Source organism: Echinops telfairi, unplaced genomic scaffold (assembly GCF_000313985.2).
Source record: "Echinops telfairi isolate 266 unplaced genomic scaffold, ASM31398v2 ScPeMD7_7424;HRSCAF=8462, whole genome shotgun sequence".
Lineage (NCBI taxonomy): Eukaryota > Metazoa > Chordata > Mammalia > Afrosoricida > Tenrecidae > Echinops > Echinops telfairi.
In genome coordinates, this window is record NW_022111324.1 from 28,455,349 (window position 1) to 28,473,083 (window position 17,735).

A 17,735-nucleotide genomic window follows, 5' to 3' on the forward strand; every position below is an offset into this window, starting at 1 on the left:
CCAGGATTTCAGCACTTCCTGTTTGTTACATTCCCCTTGATCATGCCCTACCAGGTCTCCCACACCCACCTCCCCACCAATTTGGATCTTTTAAACACAATTTTTAATGTTTTCCAAAAGATTGTTATTAAGGATATGCTAAAATTGGACCTAATCTGAACCATGCTTTCTAATTTCTCTAAATACGTTAGGTATTTTTCACATTACTCTTTTATTTACTCATTTTATCATAAAAAATGGTGATCTTGTTCACATTGTAATTATTTTTTAAAAAACAAGACATCTGGGAAGAAATGAAGTTCAGAAAGAAAGAATGGACAGGGAAGAAATTTCTATCGATCAGTCACTGCCTCCTGTTTTTTAATAGGTTCTTTACATTTGTCCTGGGAAACAGCCATGGAGTGAGCGGTTCACTGGTTTGTCAGTGCTGTAGATAAAACTTTATTTTGAGTGTATTATCCCAAGATGGGAAACATGACATTTAAGCACAAGTTCTATGATTTTGAATCAGCATTTGATTCTGAATCTGACACAGTAACCAGCAAGGGGAAAAGTCCTGTTGTCGCTAATGATTGAAATAAATCTCACTCCAGGACATTAACTGCTGGAGTCATGCGATGAAGCAGAGCTGACTCCTCCCAGCAGGGATGGCGGCTGAAGCACATGGGTGATTTCTGAGTCTGCTCACGTTCTCTTTGTCTCTTACAGGTTCTAAAATGGGTAGAAGAAGCGGTGCAGGCCTCCAAAGTTCACCTCTTATCCACAGATCATTTGGAGCATGTTGCGAACACTTGGCAAATTCCTTTTGATCCCAGCCTAAAAGAGGTTACTGTGTCTCTGAGCGGCCCTTCCCCGATGATCGAAATTCGCAATCCTTTAGGTAAGATATACCTAAATTCGTGTAATAATAATAATAAAAAAGACAACGGAGAGTATGATAGTGCCCACACCTGTATTGGATGGCGCATTTCTGCAGTTGTGGGAAAGTGCTGTGGGGCCCATTCTGACCTGTAGTGAAACCATGTGATAGAGCAGCATTTAAGGTTTTGTGCTTGGCGCAAAGATATCCTCCAGGACCTCATGTTGGTAATATCCAGAACTGCCCAAGAGATTTCCCAGGGTTACAGTCCTTATGGGTTCAGATCGCCCCTGGGTGGTCCTAACCTTCAGGCCTTTGGTGGGCAGCAGAGTGCTTCACCATTTGCACCATACCTACTGAAAACTTAATGCTAGCTTTGTGAACATTTGAATAAATCCAGAAGTGGGGTAGGGAAGATGCTTAGAAAGTAAAACTTATAATTATTAATGAATTAACAGGAGACTAAAAAAGCTAAAACTTCTAATAGTTTAAACATCAGATTCAGTGAATTAATTGTAGCTGAACTATATTAAGAAGAATTATTGTTTAAAATATTCAGTGAATTTCCATTCAAAGAAGAAGAGTAGTTGCCAAATATTTACTCTATATAAAGTCATCCATCTCAGGATCTCAATCAATAAGCATATGTTGTAGCAATGAATATAATATTTTGTTTGATTTTCCTAATCTGTGTATGAGGGAATATTTAGTTCACTATTTATGTTACTTTTAAATAAATGGCAAGAAATAAACTCTTAAAAGTGGTCTAAATCTTCACTGAATTATTTGACAGAGGTTCCGTTTTATGGAAAACTATTGTTCAAAGTCAAATTTAGATTTTAATCAGAGAAATTTGCTTTGCATTCATCTGAGCCTCATAAAATAACAAACGCCTAAAAGAAAACAACATTGGAAATTGTCCTTAGAGGTTACATGAACACCAGCACTCAACTTGAAATAAAACAAGCAAGAAGAAGCACAGCTAATTTTAATGTATCTACAGGTTTGTCCTTGTAAACGCCTTGGACTCTGGAGGCCACATTCTGCTCCACTGACCTCCATGCTACCCAGAGCAATTTTTGCTTTTTCTACTACTTAGGTACTTAAAAGTGCCAGTATTCATTGTATTGCATTATGTTACCACTCCTTAAAAAAGTCCTTGAATACACAACGATGTAAAGCTTGTGTGGCAAATATAAGATTGTTATAACTGATTTGCTTACATATATGCAAAAGTAGTGCATGAAAGAGCCAAGGGTGTAGTGAATAACTGAACTATGGCTTAATTCCAACTTTGCTTTTCAGCCTCAATAAATCTCAACTATTAGATACTTAAGTAAATCTCAGTCGGTGTGTGGAGGTTGGTATCATGTTCCCTGGTTACACTGCCTCCTTCAGTGATTGTTATGTCCCTTAAAAGCTCTCTCTGGTGCTGGGTGGAAAAGTGGTTAAGGTTTTGTACTTGTGCAAAGCTATACTCTGGGACCTTCTGTTAGTAATATCCTGAATGATCTCCAAAAAAGACATTTATTCTGGTTTACTATGTTGCCATCTGTTTAAGTGCCTCTAGTGCCTGCACATAAATTCTCAGTAGCTATTGTAATTGCTATCTAGGCTGGCTTCAGAAATATGATCAGGCTGTCAGTGGTAATTCTCCATTAAAAATCAACTAAGCATAACAAATAGCAGCCTGTCACTGCAGTACCAATGCCCAGAAACTTTAAAATAAAATACATTTGAGATATAAATTAACTAGCATCTTAAGATATGGACATACATATCTCTCAGGTACTTTATAATAGCAACAAGGTACTTTTCATTTGAGCTATGGGATAGAAAATCATAATTTTTCAGGTCAGTTTACACCACACTGTGGTAAAAATATATTTCTCTGTGTTATTTGAAATCTGATCCAGCTCTTAGATTTATGTAGTGTTAAATTGACTAAGATGCATAGCTGAGAGAAATATTCTGCTTGTCTGTCTTTCAGGGAAGCTGATAAAAAAGGGATTTGGCCTGAACGAGCTATTAAATATCCATAACTCTGCCAAGGTGGTGAATGTGAAAGAGCCAGAAGCTGGAATGTGGACAGTGAAGGTACTGTACTTCACAAAGCCTACTTATTTCTCTGGATGATGGCATGTTGTATGAAGTATATCCTTTATTTTTGTCTGTTCTTGTGGTCACGGAGAGCTCTTTGAATGAAAAGCAATATACATTGTGCATTGGTAGATTTAATCATCACATGGATTTGGTAGTGTCAAGTTTTGATGACCCTGAAGAGAAAGTGATATATGCTACAAGAAGCCCTTAAATAGGTCCCCTATCACCTGATCTGTAAAGTGATTGCTTTGTTCACCATCTGCTTCCACAACAATCTGAAATGAGCACCCAGAGAAGATGCTTCGGTGCATACTCTTGGTACAGAGCTGACTGGGTGTGAATTCAGCACTACTACTTGAAAACTATACAACTTGGGCAGTTGACTTCCCTGGAGGATGACAGTAATGTTCCTTTGCTTCACATAATTGTACTAGGGATGAAATTGAGATGCTGTTCATCAAATACTTAGCATATTTCTTGGTATAAGGTAAAACCTCAAGTAGGGGTGGCTTTTGTCACCTAGTGGATCTAGATCCAATGTTGAACTCAGAATGGTACACACACCCTAGATATCATCTTGGTGACATATATTTACTCTAAGAAAGTATTTCATTTTAGCAGTATGGAAAAAGTAGCATCCACCCAAGATATGGGAGATCGTCGACCTGAGATCTTGTTCTGCTACAGATTATATGTGTGACGGACGAGAGCGTACCCGGTGAGCGCCTTGTCCATCTTTCCTCCGACTTTTCAGTGTGCTCTGGCCTGGGTCCAGGTCCCGGATTTGCCTCTGTGTTTCAGAGAGCTGCATGCCAGAATAAGTGGAGGATGTTCTATGGGAATAAACACCTATTAGGAACAACCGTTCCCCCTGCCAGGAATAAGCCCACGTTTTTCAGTGGGAACAGGCTTAAAAGCAGACCGTTATTGGTCGTGTTCCTTTTCCTGCCTTGCTTCCTCTCTTCTACAAGGACCCTTTCACATCCCAAATTAAAGACTTGCTCCAGTTCCTTCTGGAGCAGCGCAAATGAGGACATCACATACATAGTCCTACGATGACTTCCTCAGTTCAAAGGATGAAACCAAGTCCTAGAACATTCTTTCTTTAATCTCAGGATTCTAAATAAGTCCTGTAGGGAAAATTGAAATTATAACATGGATTTTTTTGAGGTGAATGATAAAGGATAACAGTGGTACAAAAGTAACATGAAAGAAAATCTACTTTTTCTAAATAAATGGACCAGAGATACTTGTAAGTCCATCATCCTATTTTATTCACTCTGTCCCTTGCACATAGTGGGTGCTTAATAGTTATTGAGTTTGTTATAGTGATAAGGAAAATGCATTTTTGTTTTGACCGATTTGTTCAAAATATGATTAGTTCTAAGTCTAACATCTTCTAAACATAATAGGGAGGGCAATAAGAAGTGGTGAGTGTCTTTATCTCCAAATCATTTTAATGTAAGAATAGCTTAAGCCTATAAGACCATGGCCTAGCAAATCCATTGTGGTAATTCATTCTTGGTTTTTGAGCAGTGACATTTAATTGATCCCTTGTTGATTGTAAAGGATATGCAAATAATGCTATTAGTTTATATTTTTAGCAATTTACTGTGAAATAGTTTAATTCATTTCCAGGCAATTTAGATGGCTACCCTTGGCATTTTCTCTAGTACAAACTATTGCCTGCAGGAGAGAGAATGCAGGTCTGCTGTTCTACCCTTGCCTAACACACCTATTCCTTCAGTCATCCGGTCAATAAACATTTACTCAGTGTCTGCTCACATCCATGTTCTGTGCTACTGACTTAATGGGCACTAGGCACATTTTAATTGATAATTAGGGAAAGGAAGCACTGGGGATTAGTCTGTAAGGAGAGATCATAAGGTGAAGAGATGGTAGGAACTCCTTTTGGATAAGACTCTAAGCTCAGTATCTTTTAATTAAGGAAATAATAAAAGCCACACTATCTATAACCACATTATAAAAAGTTGAATTGGAAAACTTTTTGTGATAGATCTATTTACAACTATGGGGGCTGGGGGAAGAGTAGCTGCCGAGGCTGCAAAAGAACAGCATCTCATGTGATTTGGTTTCTTGGTATGGAAGTTCAGAATCGTGGTTTCATGGGACATCCCAGTTAATTGGCCTAATAATGGGTTTCGTGCATCTGTTCTTCCTCCTAGTGTATTTCACGGTGCCTGGCATCTTAAAAGCTTGCACGCAGCCAGCCAAGACACAAGTCTTAGTCTGTATTCCAGTGGAGAAACAGAATAAGGAGACTGAGCAAGGATGGGGCATGTGTGACTAATTGCCTCCATGGATAATTGCCTCTTTTGCCGTGTGACAAGAAGGACTGGATGATGCCCAGCTAATATTATTGGATGTTTTGATCCAAGAATCCATAGCAGAATTCTGATCAAAACAGTATTTAAAACAGTATTTCTCATATACTCTGGACTTCCTGGAGCTTTGGGTGGGGGTTGAAACCCTGAAACTATTATCCTGAATTAGTCTTTAAGTGTTCAATCAAAAATATCCCCTAAAATCATAGAAAAAAATCAGTGATAGTTTAGCTTACCCAGTGAAAATATATAGCCCTCGAGCATTATGCTCTTTTCAGAACTCTGCTAGGGATCAACTTGACCACGACTAGAGAAGTTGAATAGGACTCTCGGGAGGCACTGGGTTTGTGTTCATAATGGAGAGAGAGGAACTCAGAACAAAGTTGAGGATGGTTACACAACTCGAAGAATGTAGTCAGTGTCACTCAGCTGTGCATGTGCACACAGTGGGATCAGTGTGTTTTGCTGCACATCCACTCAAACACAACAATGAGTGTTAAAAAACAAATTGCTCCTATGTGAAATACCAAAAGAATGTTTCCAGTTGATGTAAAAGAAATTGAGCTGAATCAACGCTATCAATGTTGCTGCTAACTTTGGATCTCCTTCTTGGCCAGCTAATAACTGATCGTGTTTTACATGTACTCTTTCTCAAGAAGAGAAATGTCCGAGATTAGATCGTCTGTCCCTGGTGCTATCTCCCTTACACCCAGCTAGCTATTTGGAAGCTGTCTGCTCTATCAGTGGGATTAATAATAGCATTTTTAATGTTGCCTATAGCAGTTTTTTTTTATCTAAAGTATGAGCAACAGTCAATTATTTGCCCTCACATGGCATTCAGGGATCACCCAAATCAACCAATCTATTTCTTTCCCAATATGTGTCTTTCTACTTTAGACAAATACGGCTTTGTTCGGTTGCCTATCCCCTTTCTCACCACATTTTCTTAATCCAAGATCTTTCTCCAATTGTCTTTTTTTTTTTAAATCATTTTATTGGGGGCTCATTACAACTCTTATCACAATCCATACATACATCCATTGTATGTCAAGCACATTTGTACATTTGTCGCCCTCATCACTCTCAAAACATTTGCTTTCTACTTAAGTCCTTGGTATCAGCTCCTCATTTTCCCCTCCTTCCCCTCCTCCCTCTCTCATGAACCCTTGATACTTTATAAATTATTAATTTGTCATGTCTTACATAGTATGACATCTCCCTCCCTTCACCCACTTTTCTGTTGTCTGTCCCCCAGGGAGGATGTGGGGTGAGGAGGGTCCCCAAAAAATCATCACAGGTCCGGTAGGCGCAATTGTACAGCGATAATAAGTAAAGATTATAGTAACATCATAGAGAGCAAGAGAGATAGAGGAGAGATTGAATTAATGGAGTCAGACACAATTCATGGTAGCATGCTCACCTCAGCCCCGCTTGGGGGTCCTCATGGGGGCAGCCCGGCCGCGAGAGCAGGAGAGAGCCCCCAGGAGCAAGAGCAGGAGAAAGCTCCAACTTTATTGCTAACCAACGGTTATATCTCCTTAGGGGGGCATGGTTACAGGTAACCACACATCACAGGAAGGGGCAGTACAATAGGCATACACGTTGTAGGAAGGGGATGGATGATAGGCTTAAGCATGACAGGAAGGGGATGAGCTAGGGGTGTGCCCATAGGAATGGGAAGGTCTAGGGGTATAGTGTGACAAGGCGGATCCTAGATTCATGATGGCAGCCTAACCTTGGTCATCCTAGGGCGGGTTTGACCTCTGGCATCTCCTACAAAGAAACAGACAACTATCCTTATCAGAAGGGAGTGGGCCCTCTTTGTTGTGGGATAAATAGTGGTGTCTGCTTGGTCTAGATGGCTGATAACCCTTAGGGAGAATAACCCTGACCTATTTCTGATGACCTCCAAGTGCATAGTCATTCGCAAGCAGCTACGTTTGGCATATATTTGGGGGAGACAACTTGGGAAAAATCCTTCTGTTTCCCACAGGAGGAGGTTATATGTAGATCCTTATCTGCATACATAATCAGTTCCCCCTTTCTACCCAACTTTGTCTTCATCTGAATGGTAATTATCCTCCTTAGATCTCTATGGGGATAGAAATACCTCAGTCCTTGGCTCAGCATGAGAAAGAATTCACAGGAAGCCTGGTTTGTGATCCAAGTGAGTTTTATGAGAGCTAGAAGAAGTCTCAGGTTTACACAGACACCCATAGGACTCCTCCTGAAATGCAGCATGTTTGGAAGTTGCTCGCAGAGTCACGTGATCTCCCAAAGTTCTGCCAGTTGACTCTGGGCTCCTGCCTTTTCAATGATTTCGCAGGGAGGCGTGGTGGACGACCCCACTGGCTGAATTGAGTTCACCTGGCCTAGGTGGGCCAATCCAAGTTCAGCGCCCACCCATGCATACCCAGTGGAAACCTGAACCTCTGAGCATGTGCAGTGTGCCACTCTTTTGTTTCCGTAGCTTGGCCCTCTGGGCATGCGTTAACAGACATCCCCCAGCCCTAAGCTAGCCTACCTAACATCCCCAAGGGCAAATCTCCCTTGGCAGCATTTTCATGGTCTTTTCTGACATTTCCATCTTCAGTGCTCTTGTTTCCCTCTAATTTTCTATTGCTATTTTTTCTGCACTTTCGCTTGGGCATGGAAGACTCGCTCCTGTATTTCACATTTATTATTGTATACAATGTATTTCCTAATCTTAATATATGACCAAATTTTGTTACCACTAGATGCTACATAGCAGTGCCTAGGAAAATTTTTATATAAATATTTATGAATAAATGAATATATTTATTCTGCTCATCTCTAGGGAAGTATGCAGGAGAATTGGTGTAGTCAGCTTAAAACTTAATATATTTATTCCCACTTCTAGTGACTCTGTAGGATGGGGTGAAATGCCCCTTTGGGATTTTAAGTCTGTAACTCTTTATGGGTTGGAAAACCTGGTCTTTCTCCCACAGAAATAGTGATAAAGAACACTTAATTCATGTGTACAGGATTTAAAAACTTAAGAGAATGGCCATTTCTTTTCTCCCGTGGTTTCCCTCTGAAACCCCAGTAAGTGTTTTGCTTTGGTCTAGTAGCGCCCTGTCACCGAACAGAAGGAGAGTCAACTCATCTGTTTAGTTCATATAAATGACACGAATGTTTCATTTGCATCTTATGCTGGTAAAAGTGTGCTAAAAAAGGAGTAACTGAAAAGAACTTAATATTTTATTAAAAACTAAAGAGAAGGTCTTTTCAGGTTCCCAAATTTTCATTTGAAGGGAACCTACAAATCTTGGGTCTTATTTCTGAGAATCAATATGACTTTTCCATTCAGCAGGCTGCATCTATTTAGAGAGTATTAGAATATATGCCAAATTTTGTCCTCTGATCCTTAAAGAAAGCTCTCTACAAAGAAATTAAATGAATTGAGCATGCAGTGGGTTTAGATGGCACAATTTTTTTTATTAGTGTAGGATTATCAGTGTGATCATATAATTCCACACATTTCCTAGAGGATATTTACATTACATAAATCTGGATAAATTGTCCTTAGATAATCTTTCAAGTGGAGAAGATTGTCTACTCAATAGCATGATTATATTGAGGTCCTGAGACTAGTATAAACATTTTAATGTTAGATAATTATGTTAGATTCCAGAGTTTACTAATGCATTTTTCTACAGGATAAAAATATTTTAGAAATCATACTCCAGTGGCAATAGCTTCTTAGGATTCATAATTAAAGCAACCTTTGTAGAAAATCCCATACAAGAAGATGACTAGTCTGGCCTCCAAATTTTCTCACCTGATGACTCCTTTTAATAAGCCTGCACAATATACCAAATGTGTTATTTAAACACCGTAGTTTTTTTCAGTGCTAATTCAAGGGAATGCTTTCTAGTAGTCTTTTCATGGAAAATTCCCAGTTGTTTCGGCCTGCCAAGTCAATGAAATGCTTCCTTTTGCATAGCTACCTGTATCTTGAAATATGTATTCATATAACCATGTGTTATATTTAAATATAACTTATCCTCAGTATTTGGCTATCATCACATTTCTCCAAAGATTTAATATCTAATAATAACATGATGGTATTACGATGATACTGACATTTACCTGCAGCTGCTACAGATTTATGTATAGCTCAGTTCATATCCCACAATGGGTACTTAATCAATATCAGACTGCAAAGTATCCTATTCTTTGTAAAGTATAGAAGGTAAATTAAGAACAAATACTTTAAGAAGAGTTATATGTTCCCTTGAATTCAAGATATACTACTTAATATATTTTAGTTCTTGGAGAAATAACAACCTCACCAAGTGTAAGTAAAATGAGAGAAAATAATACTTCCTATTGTCTTGATTAAATGAGTGGTCAGTAAAGCACCTAACAAGTTCCTGACACAGGAATGGTAAAAGTAGCTATTCATATTCTCTAGCATAATTGTTAAATCATATCTTTACTTTCTTTAAGTACAGATGCCCACTAAAGCCACTGAAGTTCACTAAAGCTGTTAAAGTTTTGTTCATTTGTTGGATTTTTACAGGTGGCTTACTGACATTTTATATAATATTAAGACTCTTGGGAGAGCAGAATGAGTGCAAACAATCAAATTTAATTCCAGATTCCACACTTAGTGCTAAGAGGAATTCATACTGACTTAACACAAGAAACTTAATATCTACATACCTTGTGGGGGGTTAACAGAATATTCTGGTTTACCTGGTCTCTCAGGAATCCAAGCCAATGCAAGTTCCACTATCATTTAAAACATAGGTTTCAACATTTTTTGCCTATCATCCCCTTTACAGAAAAAAAACCCCACAGCATATCCCTGGAAATTAAAAATTGTTGTACTGTAGCCCATAATCCAGAATAAAGTGTAGGTATCTTCTTTTCAACCCCCTTGGGTCATTCCAGTGACTCCTCCCCATGTTATCGCTCACTTTGGAAAACACTGATTTGGAACATGTATTCTCTTTAGTTATTTTAAGTAGAGGTGGGGAAAGGGCACATTGGAGAATGCACATTTACTTGAATATCATTCTTATAACTCATAGCCTGAAGGTGTGCAGGTGATTGTTCATAATGGCTCATTCCCCGCACCACACCCTTGCCCCACCATGCAGGGTATGACGACTCACAGCGACCCTATAGGACAGGGTGGAACTTCCCCTATGAGTTTCTGAGACCATAACTGCTTACCTGGGTAGAAAGTCCCGTGTTGGGTCATACAGAATGGCTGGTAGTTTCGAACTGCAGACCTTGCGATTAGCAGTCCAGTGCGTAAGCATTATGCCACCAGCGTTCCTCTTATAATGGCTTATAGTGAACCAAATTCTTGATTCAGAGTCATCATGTTTGGGAGCTGGAAGTTGGCTAACGAAATTGCCAAATTGCTTTTCACTTCCCCGGAGAGTAGTTACTAGCATCCCACTGACCTGGACTTTTCTAAGTACAAAGGTACTGAGAAGTACAGGACATATAAATAGTTGGAAAGAATGATTATATTTTATACCATATAGGCCAAATTTATTCAGAAAACAAGTAATCATAAAATGTTGTGCATGAATATAGATTTACTAGGAAGACTATCAGACGTGGAATTTATATCCTCCTAAACTACCCTATCAGGAGCCGTGACGGTGTAGTGGGTTACACGTTGGACTGTTTGCCCCCAAATAAGCAGTTCAAGGGAACCAGTTTCCCTGTGGGAGAACGATGTGGCTTCCTGTTCCCGTAAAGATTCACAGCTGTGGGAATCCTCGGCAACAATTCGCTCTCCCCTGTAGGGCAGCTGTATGTTGGAGCTGACTCAATGGAGTTTACCCTATCATACAATTTAAACATTTAGGAATACTTACTTGAGACTCGGTTCCATATTGTACTAGAGAATCATTTTTTACTATTATAATTAGTATTTTATGAGACCATATATGAACATGCATATCATAATACCTGGATGAAAAAATTCAACAAATTCCTGATGAATCTGACCTTAGCTGCTCCTAGAGGGATCTTAGGGAAAAAGCAAGCAAGCAAACAAACAGCATAAGGTGGTTTGCTTTAAAAATTAATTAAACCTCCATTTATTAAGTGCCAATTGGCTTGCAGTTTTTGAGTATTAAGGAAGGGATATTCATTGCCCTGCAGTCCCCAAGATAAAGCATAGATTCATTTTTCAGAAAGCTAGGCAACTGCTTTCCATGGCTTTGCTCTGGAGCTCTCCGTGGTCCTCGCCTGGTGCTTCAGCCTGGCCTGGTCCTTCATTCCTGGTAGACCAAGGCCAGCTCAGAACCTAACTCACCCACTGCTCATGCTTCTCTCTTTCTTTGTGGGTCAAGATAATCTATGTCCAGTTTTAGGCTTCCAGTAGAGTCGTTGTATAACGTCATCTTGGCCAAATGTTGACTTTGCCACAGCTCAGTTCACCCTCAGGCCCTAACTCTGACCCACCTTCTTGGACCAACCTAACCATCTAAATTCAGAGGAGTAAAGCTAATCTTTATGAATGCTTTCAAACTGTATGAGTGGATTATTTGAATTATCAACCCTCAGAATCTTGTCCCTATAAACCCTGCTAAGTGTGTAGCGTTTAGGAAATTTCCTGTTATGTTTTAGCCAATCTGCTGCTGTTAGATTCATCTCTTCTTAACTGCAGAAACCACAGGGTAGGGTAGCTCTGTGCACCTTTGACCTTTCCAAATAGTCTCTGGTAAAGAGCGGCATTGCTTACTGGTCTCTTTGCTACTGCTGCCCACTTACGGACTTTTTGTTTTGCAGGGCGCTGCCGATGGCTATTGTTTTAGTTGCTGTTGAGTTTACTTACTTGGTGACCTGTGTTTTACGTGATAGAATTAGTAGACAACATAACTACAGTTAGATCATAAAGATAAGTTACAGGCTGTTATAGCTAGATGTATCCATTTGGGAATGGGTTTCCACATGGATAAGTATAAGGACCATTTCAATTCTTCTAAATTTTCATCAGTGGTAACAGAGACCATGGCGAGGACTATCTTTTTGGAAGAGGTTTATATTAAAGGAAAAGTAGTCTTGAGTATGGTTGTTAAATATTAATCAAGGACCTTGAATTTGCGAGCACAACATCCTTAATTTTTTAAATGTATACTCTCATTTTAACATAACCCACAGGATGACTCTACTTAACAGGCTGAATAGAAAAGGCAGTGACTTGGGCCTTCATCCATGTATTTTATATATAAAATAATTAACCGAGATGGGTCAAATAATTTGAAAAGGAAGAGAGGGCAGAATCTCGGCTTAACCTGGGCATGGCATTTGCTCTCTTCTTGTTCTCCTTTCACGAGCTTCATGCCATTTCGTTTTCTAACCCCACCAGGGCAGTAATATGTGAGAGAGGCTCCAATCCTCCCCCATCGCTTTCACGGCTTCCTGTGAAAATTGATTTCTTATGGCTTTCTTGCTTATTTCTTTGATGTTGATTCTAAGCTTTTTTGCTTTGATCCAAAGCAAAACTCCGTCACTTCAAAATGATTCACGAAACGACAGGCATTTTATGGATTTCATGAGTGATTTACTCCTAGACATGGAGCTCATGCCTTGAAGCGCCTGTGTGCTTCTGTTTGCTCCTTGCTGCCCACTTCTTGGCTCCCTATTATGTATCTGCTGCTGTCCTCTGGAGGGAATCCTAGTTTTACTCTCCTTCTATGATGGGGAGCGGTTCAACATTCTTAACTTTTACCCTCAAAGTAGCACAGTCAAATCCTTGATGTGACCGTAGATTGTGGTTCCTAGTGGCTCAGTGCCTAATTTCACTCCATAGTTCTGCCACCTGCTATAATTTATGCAAGTTACATAACATTTCTGATCTGTGAAATTAGTATATTGATAGTACAACTACACAGGGTATTTTTCAGGATTAAAAGTGAATTTTTTGTAAAAGATTTAGCCTTTTATAGAATCTATATATGTTACAAGCACACACACTTTTCCCCCTTCTTTTTCTATTTTCTGGTACTTACACACCCCACCCCCGCATAAGATTTGCGACATAGTGACAATGGTTAACACTTTCAGCTGCTAACTGGGAGGTTAGAGGTTTAAGTCTACGCAGAGGTGCCTTTAAGGGAAAGCCTAATAATCTACTTCCCAAAATTTGGCCATTGGAAACTTTATGATGGAGAATTGTTCCATGATACACATGAAGTTATCACAAGTTGGAACTGACTGGCTATTATTTCTGGTAATATCCTTGTGAATGCAACATTGTATTACACTAATTTGAAAAAGCGGACTCCTGGTCTTGTAGTGGTTACACAAAGATAGGTCAAAGATAGCAGTTCAAAAACATCAGCTGCTAATTTCTAATCCTATGAAGAATCTATCTTTTTTTTTAAGGTGTAGTGACTTTTTTTTCTTTTTTAATCATTTTATTAGGGGCTCATACAACTCATCACAATCGACGCATACGTCAATTGTGTAAAGCACATTTGTACATTCGTTGCCCTCATCATTCTCAAAACATTTGCTCTCCACTTAAGCCCCAAGCATCAGCTCCTCATTTTGCCCCTCCTTCCCCGCTCCCCCTTCCCTCTGATCCCTTGGTAACTTATAAATTATTATGTGTCGCATGAGGAGTCACCGTCGGGAAACCTACAGGGACAGCTCTCTCCGGTCCTGCAGGGTTGCTGTGGATCGGAATTGGCTCCATGGCGGTGAGATTCTGGAAAAGATAAGAGCAAATAAGAAAGATTAAAGTCATAAATTACTTCAGTAGATAATAACCCTATTGGCATTTTCTCTTTGATAAATTTAATGTAATGTTTAGTGTTCCTAAGATATGGCCCAAATATTGTCATAATTGTTTTAAGAGCATGTCTGAAGAGTGATGAATGCATGCCTAAACAATGGAGATAATTTCAAATGAAACTACATTTTTTCCTTTATATTATGTTTAAAAATTTAATCATTTCAGATTATTCATGACCTTTGTACACATTACCCTAGTTAATCTAGATTTGGCAATGGTTATGTATAAAACTGACATATTTGTAAATGAAATAATTTTGCAATCACTTTTATATTATGGGAAGGCAATTCTACTATATAGTATAATGTAGAAACACACAATTAATATATATCGCTATTTAAATTTTTATTGACCTTCATAATGTTTGCATTGCTCAGAAAATAGCAAATCTACTCCCTTCCTTTCAAAGACTATTAATTGTGCATGGAAGTTCAAAGCTTGATAGTTCAAAGATTAAAATTAGTTCATTTTAATTTATTTAAATTTTGATTAAATTTAATTTTTCACAGATAATTTAAACACATCTCTTTTACACGTAAAAAGGCCTTTGCCAGTTGATTTGTGCACAGAAAATTTGTCAGACAATTTGCACTCGACAGCAGTCCTACGACATATTATGTTGCGTGTTTGCCCCCTTGGTAGTCTCAAAAACTATTTTATCATAAGGGGACTTCTGAATAGCATGCAACTTAACAATAACATCATGCCAGTAAATAAATAGAAATTAGTTCATCATACTAGAGAGCAATTTGATTGGCCTTCATGAAATCAGTAGAAGTCCCCGAGTAGTGTAACATTTGTAAAGACAAAAACCAACCAGCAACAAATCAGTAGGCAACGGTGTCCTCACTGAAACTCTACTGTACACAAAGCAGTTGAAGTTAGGCTTAGCATTTTTTAAATTGCCCTATATGGAGCCCTCAATATAAAGGTAGGTTATAATTTATGGTATGCATGCTTTCTTTATTGTGTGGAATTTATAACACATTTTTCCTTAGAAATAATGGAATAAGTGGTAGTGATAAGGACCCCAAACTTAATCTTCTGCAGATGAACTCCAGTGTCTGGCAGTATTATTTATGCAGAGAAGGAAGATGTGTCTCCCCACTCTCACAGCTTCATTTCCCTTTCCTTTGCAGATTCTACCTCGTGATAAGGAAATATGGGAGTAGCAAGCTATCTCCCTTCTTCCTCTTTCCTTACTTCCAGTTACGAGGCAGCCATAATAATTGAAGGCACACTTTTCAGAGCTTTGGTGGTAGCCTAACTTTAACCATATGTAGCCAAAGCTGAGTGTCCACCAGATGAAAAGTATATCTATATAGCTGTCCTGCAGCATTTCTCTCAGGTGCTACCTACATATGTGATGAGATGGTGATTCAAGTACAGATTCTCGGTGTGGCCATGTGAATGCTTTCTCTCATCCATTATCTCCTGCTTCTACTTAAAGGCTATCTTGTGTGTGTGTGTATGTGTGTGGTCTTTTCATGCTAAACACAGCCTTGATGATCAAATAATAAAATAATGGATAATTGTTTGTGAGTCTAGGTAGTTTCTGAAATATAGATTCTTAGAATCCAATGACCAAAATTTCTGATTCAGTCAATCTGGGCTGAGACCCGAGAATCTCCATTTTTAACCAAACAATCCAAATGATTTGGGCATAAGATGATCCTGAGATCATATTTTGAGACATAATCAGGTAGAGACAGATTCTGATTTACATTACCCCTCAGGAAACATGTATTACTCTGATAATGAACCAAGACTGACCTTTCTATTAAAACTCCATCTCTCCAGTTAATAAAAATTGTGAATTTGGCACAGGGGTTAAGCATTGGGTTTCCAAACCAGATAGCACCAGCCACTCCACAGGAGAAAGACGAGGCCTTCAACTCCTGTAAGTAGTTAGAGTCTCAGAAACCCACAGGGCCAGTTCTATCCGTCCAACAGAGTTCCTGTGAGCTGGAACTGACTCGATGTCAGTGAGTGGAGTTTTGATTCCATGTCCCAGTGCCTCAGAGTTCTCATCTGTGCAGTAAGGATACTGATGATACCTCTTTTGCTATATAACAGATAGTAGCAATATGTCGGGGATTATATTAGCTAATATATTTAAAGGATCTAGGCATAGTGGAAGCATTCTCAATGAATTATTGTTACTATTTTATCCTTTTGCCTTAATCCAAATGATTTATTATTTATGCACATATGTGCCATGTCAGGACTTAGTTTATCATTAAATATTTGGTCAACTATTATCCCCTTTAGAAAGTCTTGGCTGACATACAAACTAATCTGTGCCCCAGAATTACCTTTCTTTGTGGGCCCTTTCATTTCATTCATTGCATCATATGAAACGCTTGTATTGTTCTGACTGTTTCCCTCATTGGCCACAAGCCTTTTAGAGGATTAGGACTACATTTTGCTCACAGTTGTTTCTTGAGCACTATGCACCTTGGCTGGGACACTACTGTTCTAAGGAGACCAGTAAGATAAATTCCGGACAGTGGTCGTGTCTTGTGCGTGTCCTGGCTGAACTTCCCCAGCAGTGAAGAAAACAGAAAAGGCAGAAATACTGGAAAGAGGTCATTGGGCACCAGTTGCCATTAAGTTGGCCCTCCATATGTGCAGAGTAGATCTGTGCTTCATAACATGTACAGTGGCTGGTTTTTCAGTAGTAGATTGCCAAGCCTTTCTTTAGAAATGCCTGTAGATAAACTCATCCTCCAACATCCTTTTGGTTAACACCGAAGACCCAGGAACTCCAAGCAGTACTTAGGTGAGCTGTCATCAAATGGGCCCTTGACTCATGGCAACCCCATGCACCATGAGATCGAACCATTGCCATCCATAAGCTTTTCGTTAGCTGGATTTGGGAAGTAGTTGTCTCAGTCTGAACGTTCCTCTGAAACCTCCACCGTCGCAGCACCCAGCGTCCGTGGACAGACAGATAGAAGCTGGGCTTGAGGTTTATTAGCTGCCCGTCAAACCTGGCTCTGAGGTATGAAAGGCACGAGTTCTTTCCTGAACTGTTCGTTAGAGAAATATCTATGAGCTGAGTGGAATATTGCAAAATTTGTCCTTAAAATATGAAAACATTGTCAAGTTCATAACACCAGCTTAGGAGCTTCAAATGTGGGACATCAGTCTAAAACCATGAGTAGGCCACTGGAGATCCCCTTGCAGAGGGGTCTCGGGGAGGAGACAAGCCAGTCAGGGTGTGATGTAACAACGATGAAAAATACAACTTTCCTCTAGTTCCTAAATGTTTCCTCCCCGCTCCCACTATCATGACACAAACTCTACCTTGCAAGTCTGGCTAGACCAGAGGATGTACACTGGTACAGATAGGAACTGAAAATACAGGGAATCCAGGGCGGATGGGCCTCGGGGAGGAGACGAGCCAGTCAGGGTGCGATGTAGCAACGATGAAAAATACAACTTTCCTCTAGTCCCTAAATTTTTCCTCCCCTCTTCCACTATCATGACACGAATTCTACCTTGCAAGTCTGGCTAGACCAGAGGATGTACACTGGTACAGCTAGGAACTGGAAATACAGGGAATCCAGGGCGGATGATCCCTACAGGACCAGTGGAGTGAGTGGCGATACTGGGAGGGTAGAGGGAGAGT

The 17,735-nt window shown here is 39.5% G+C and overlaps 1 protein-coding gene across 1 annotated transcript in view; it reads left to right on the top strand.

Annotated features, from left to right (window-relative positions):
• Nucleotides 1–17,735, top strand: part of HMCN1 (hemicentin 1) — a 562,350-nt gene that overhangs the window by 214,220 nt on the left and 330,395 nt on the right. Inside the window, exons 5-6 of the mRNA XM_004706670.2 lie at nt 709–880; nt 2,850–2,956. Of these exons, the coding sequence (XP_004706727.1) occupies nt 709–880; nt 2,850–2,956 (279 nt within the window). The remainder of the gene's footprint in view (nt 1–708; nt 881–2,849; nt 2,957–17,735) is intronic.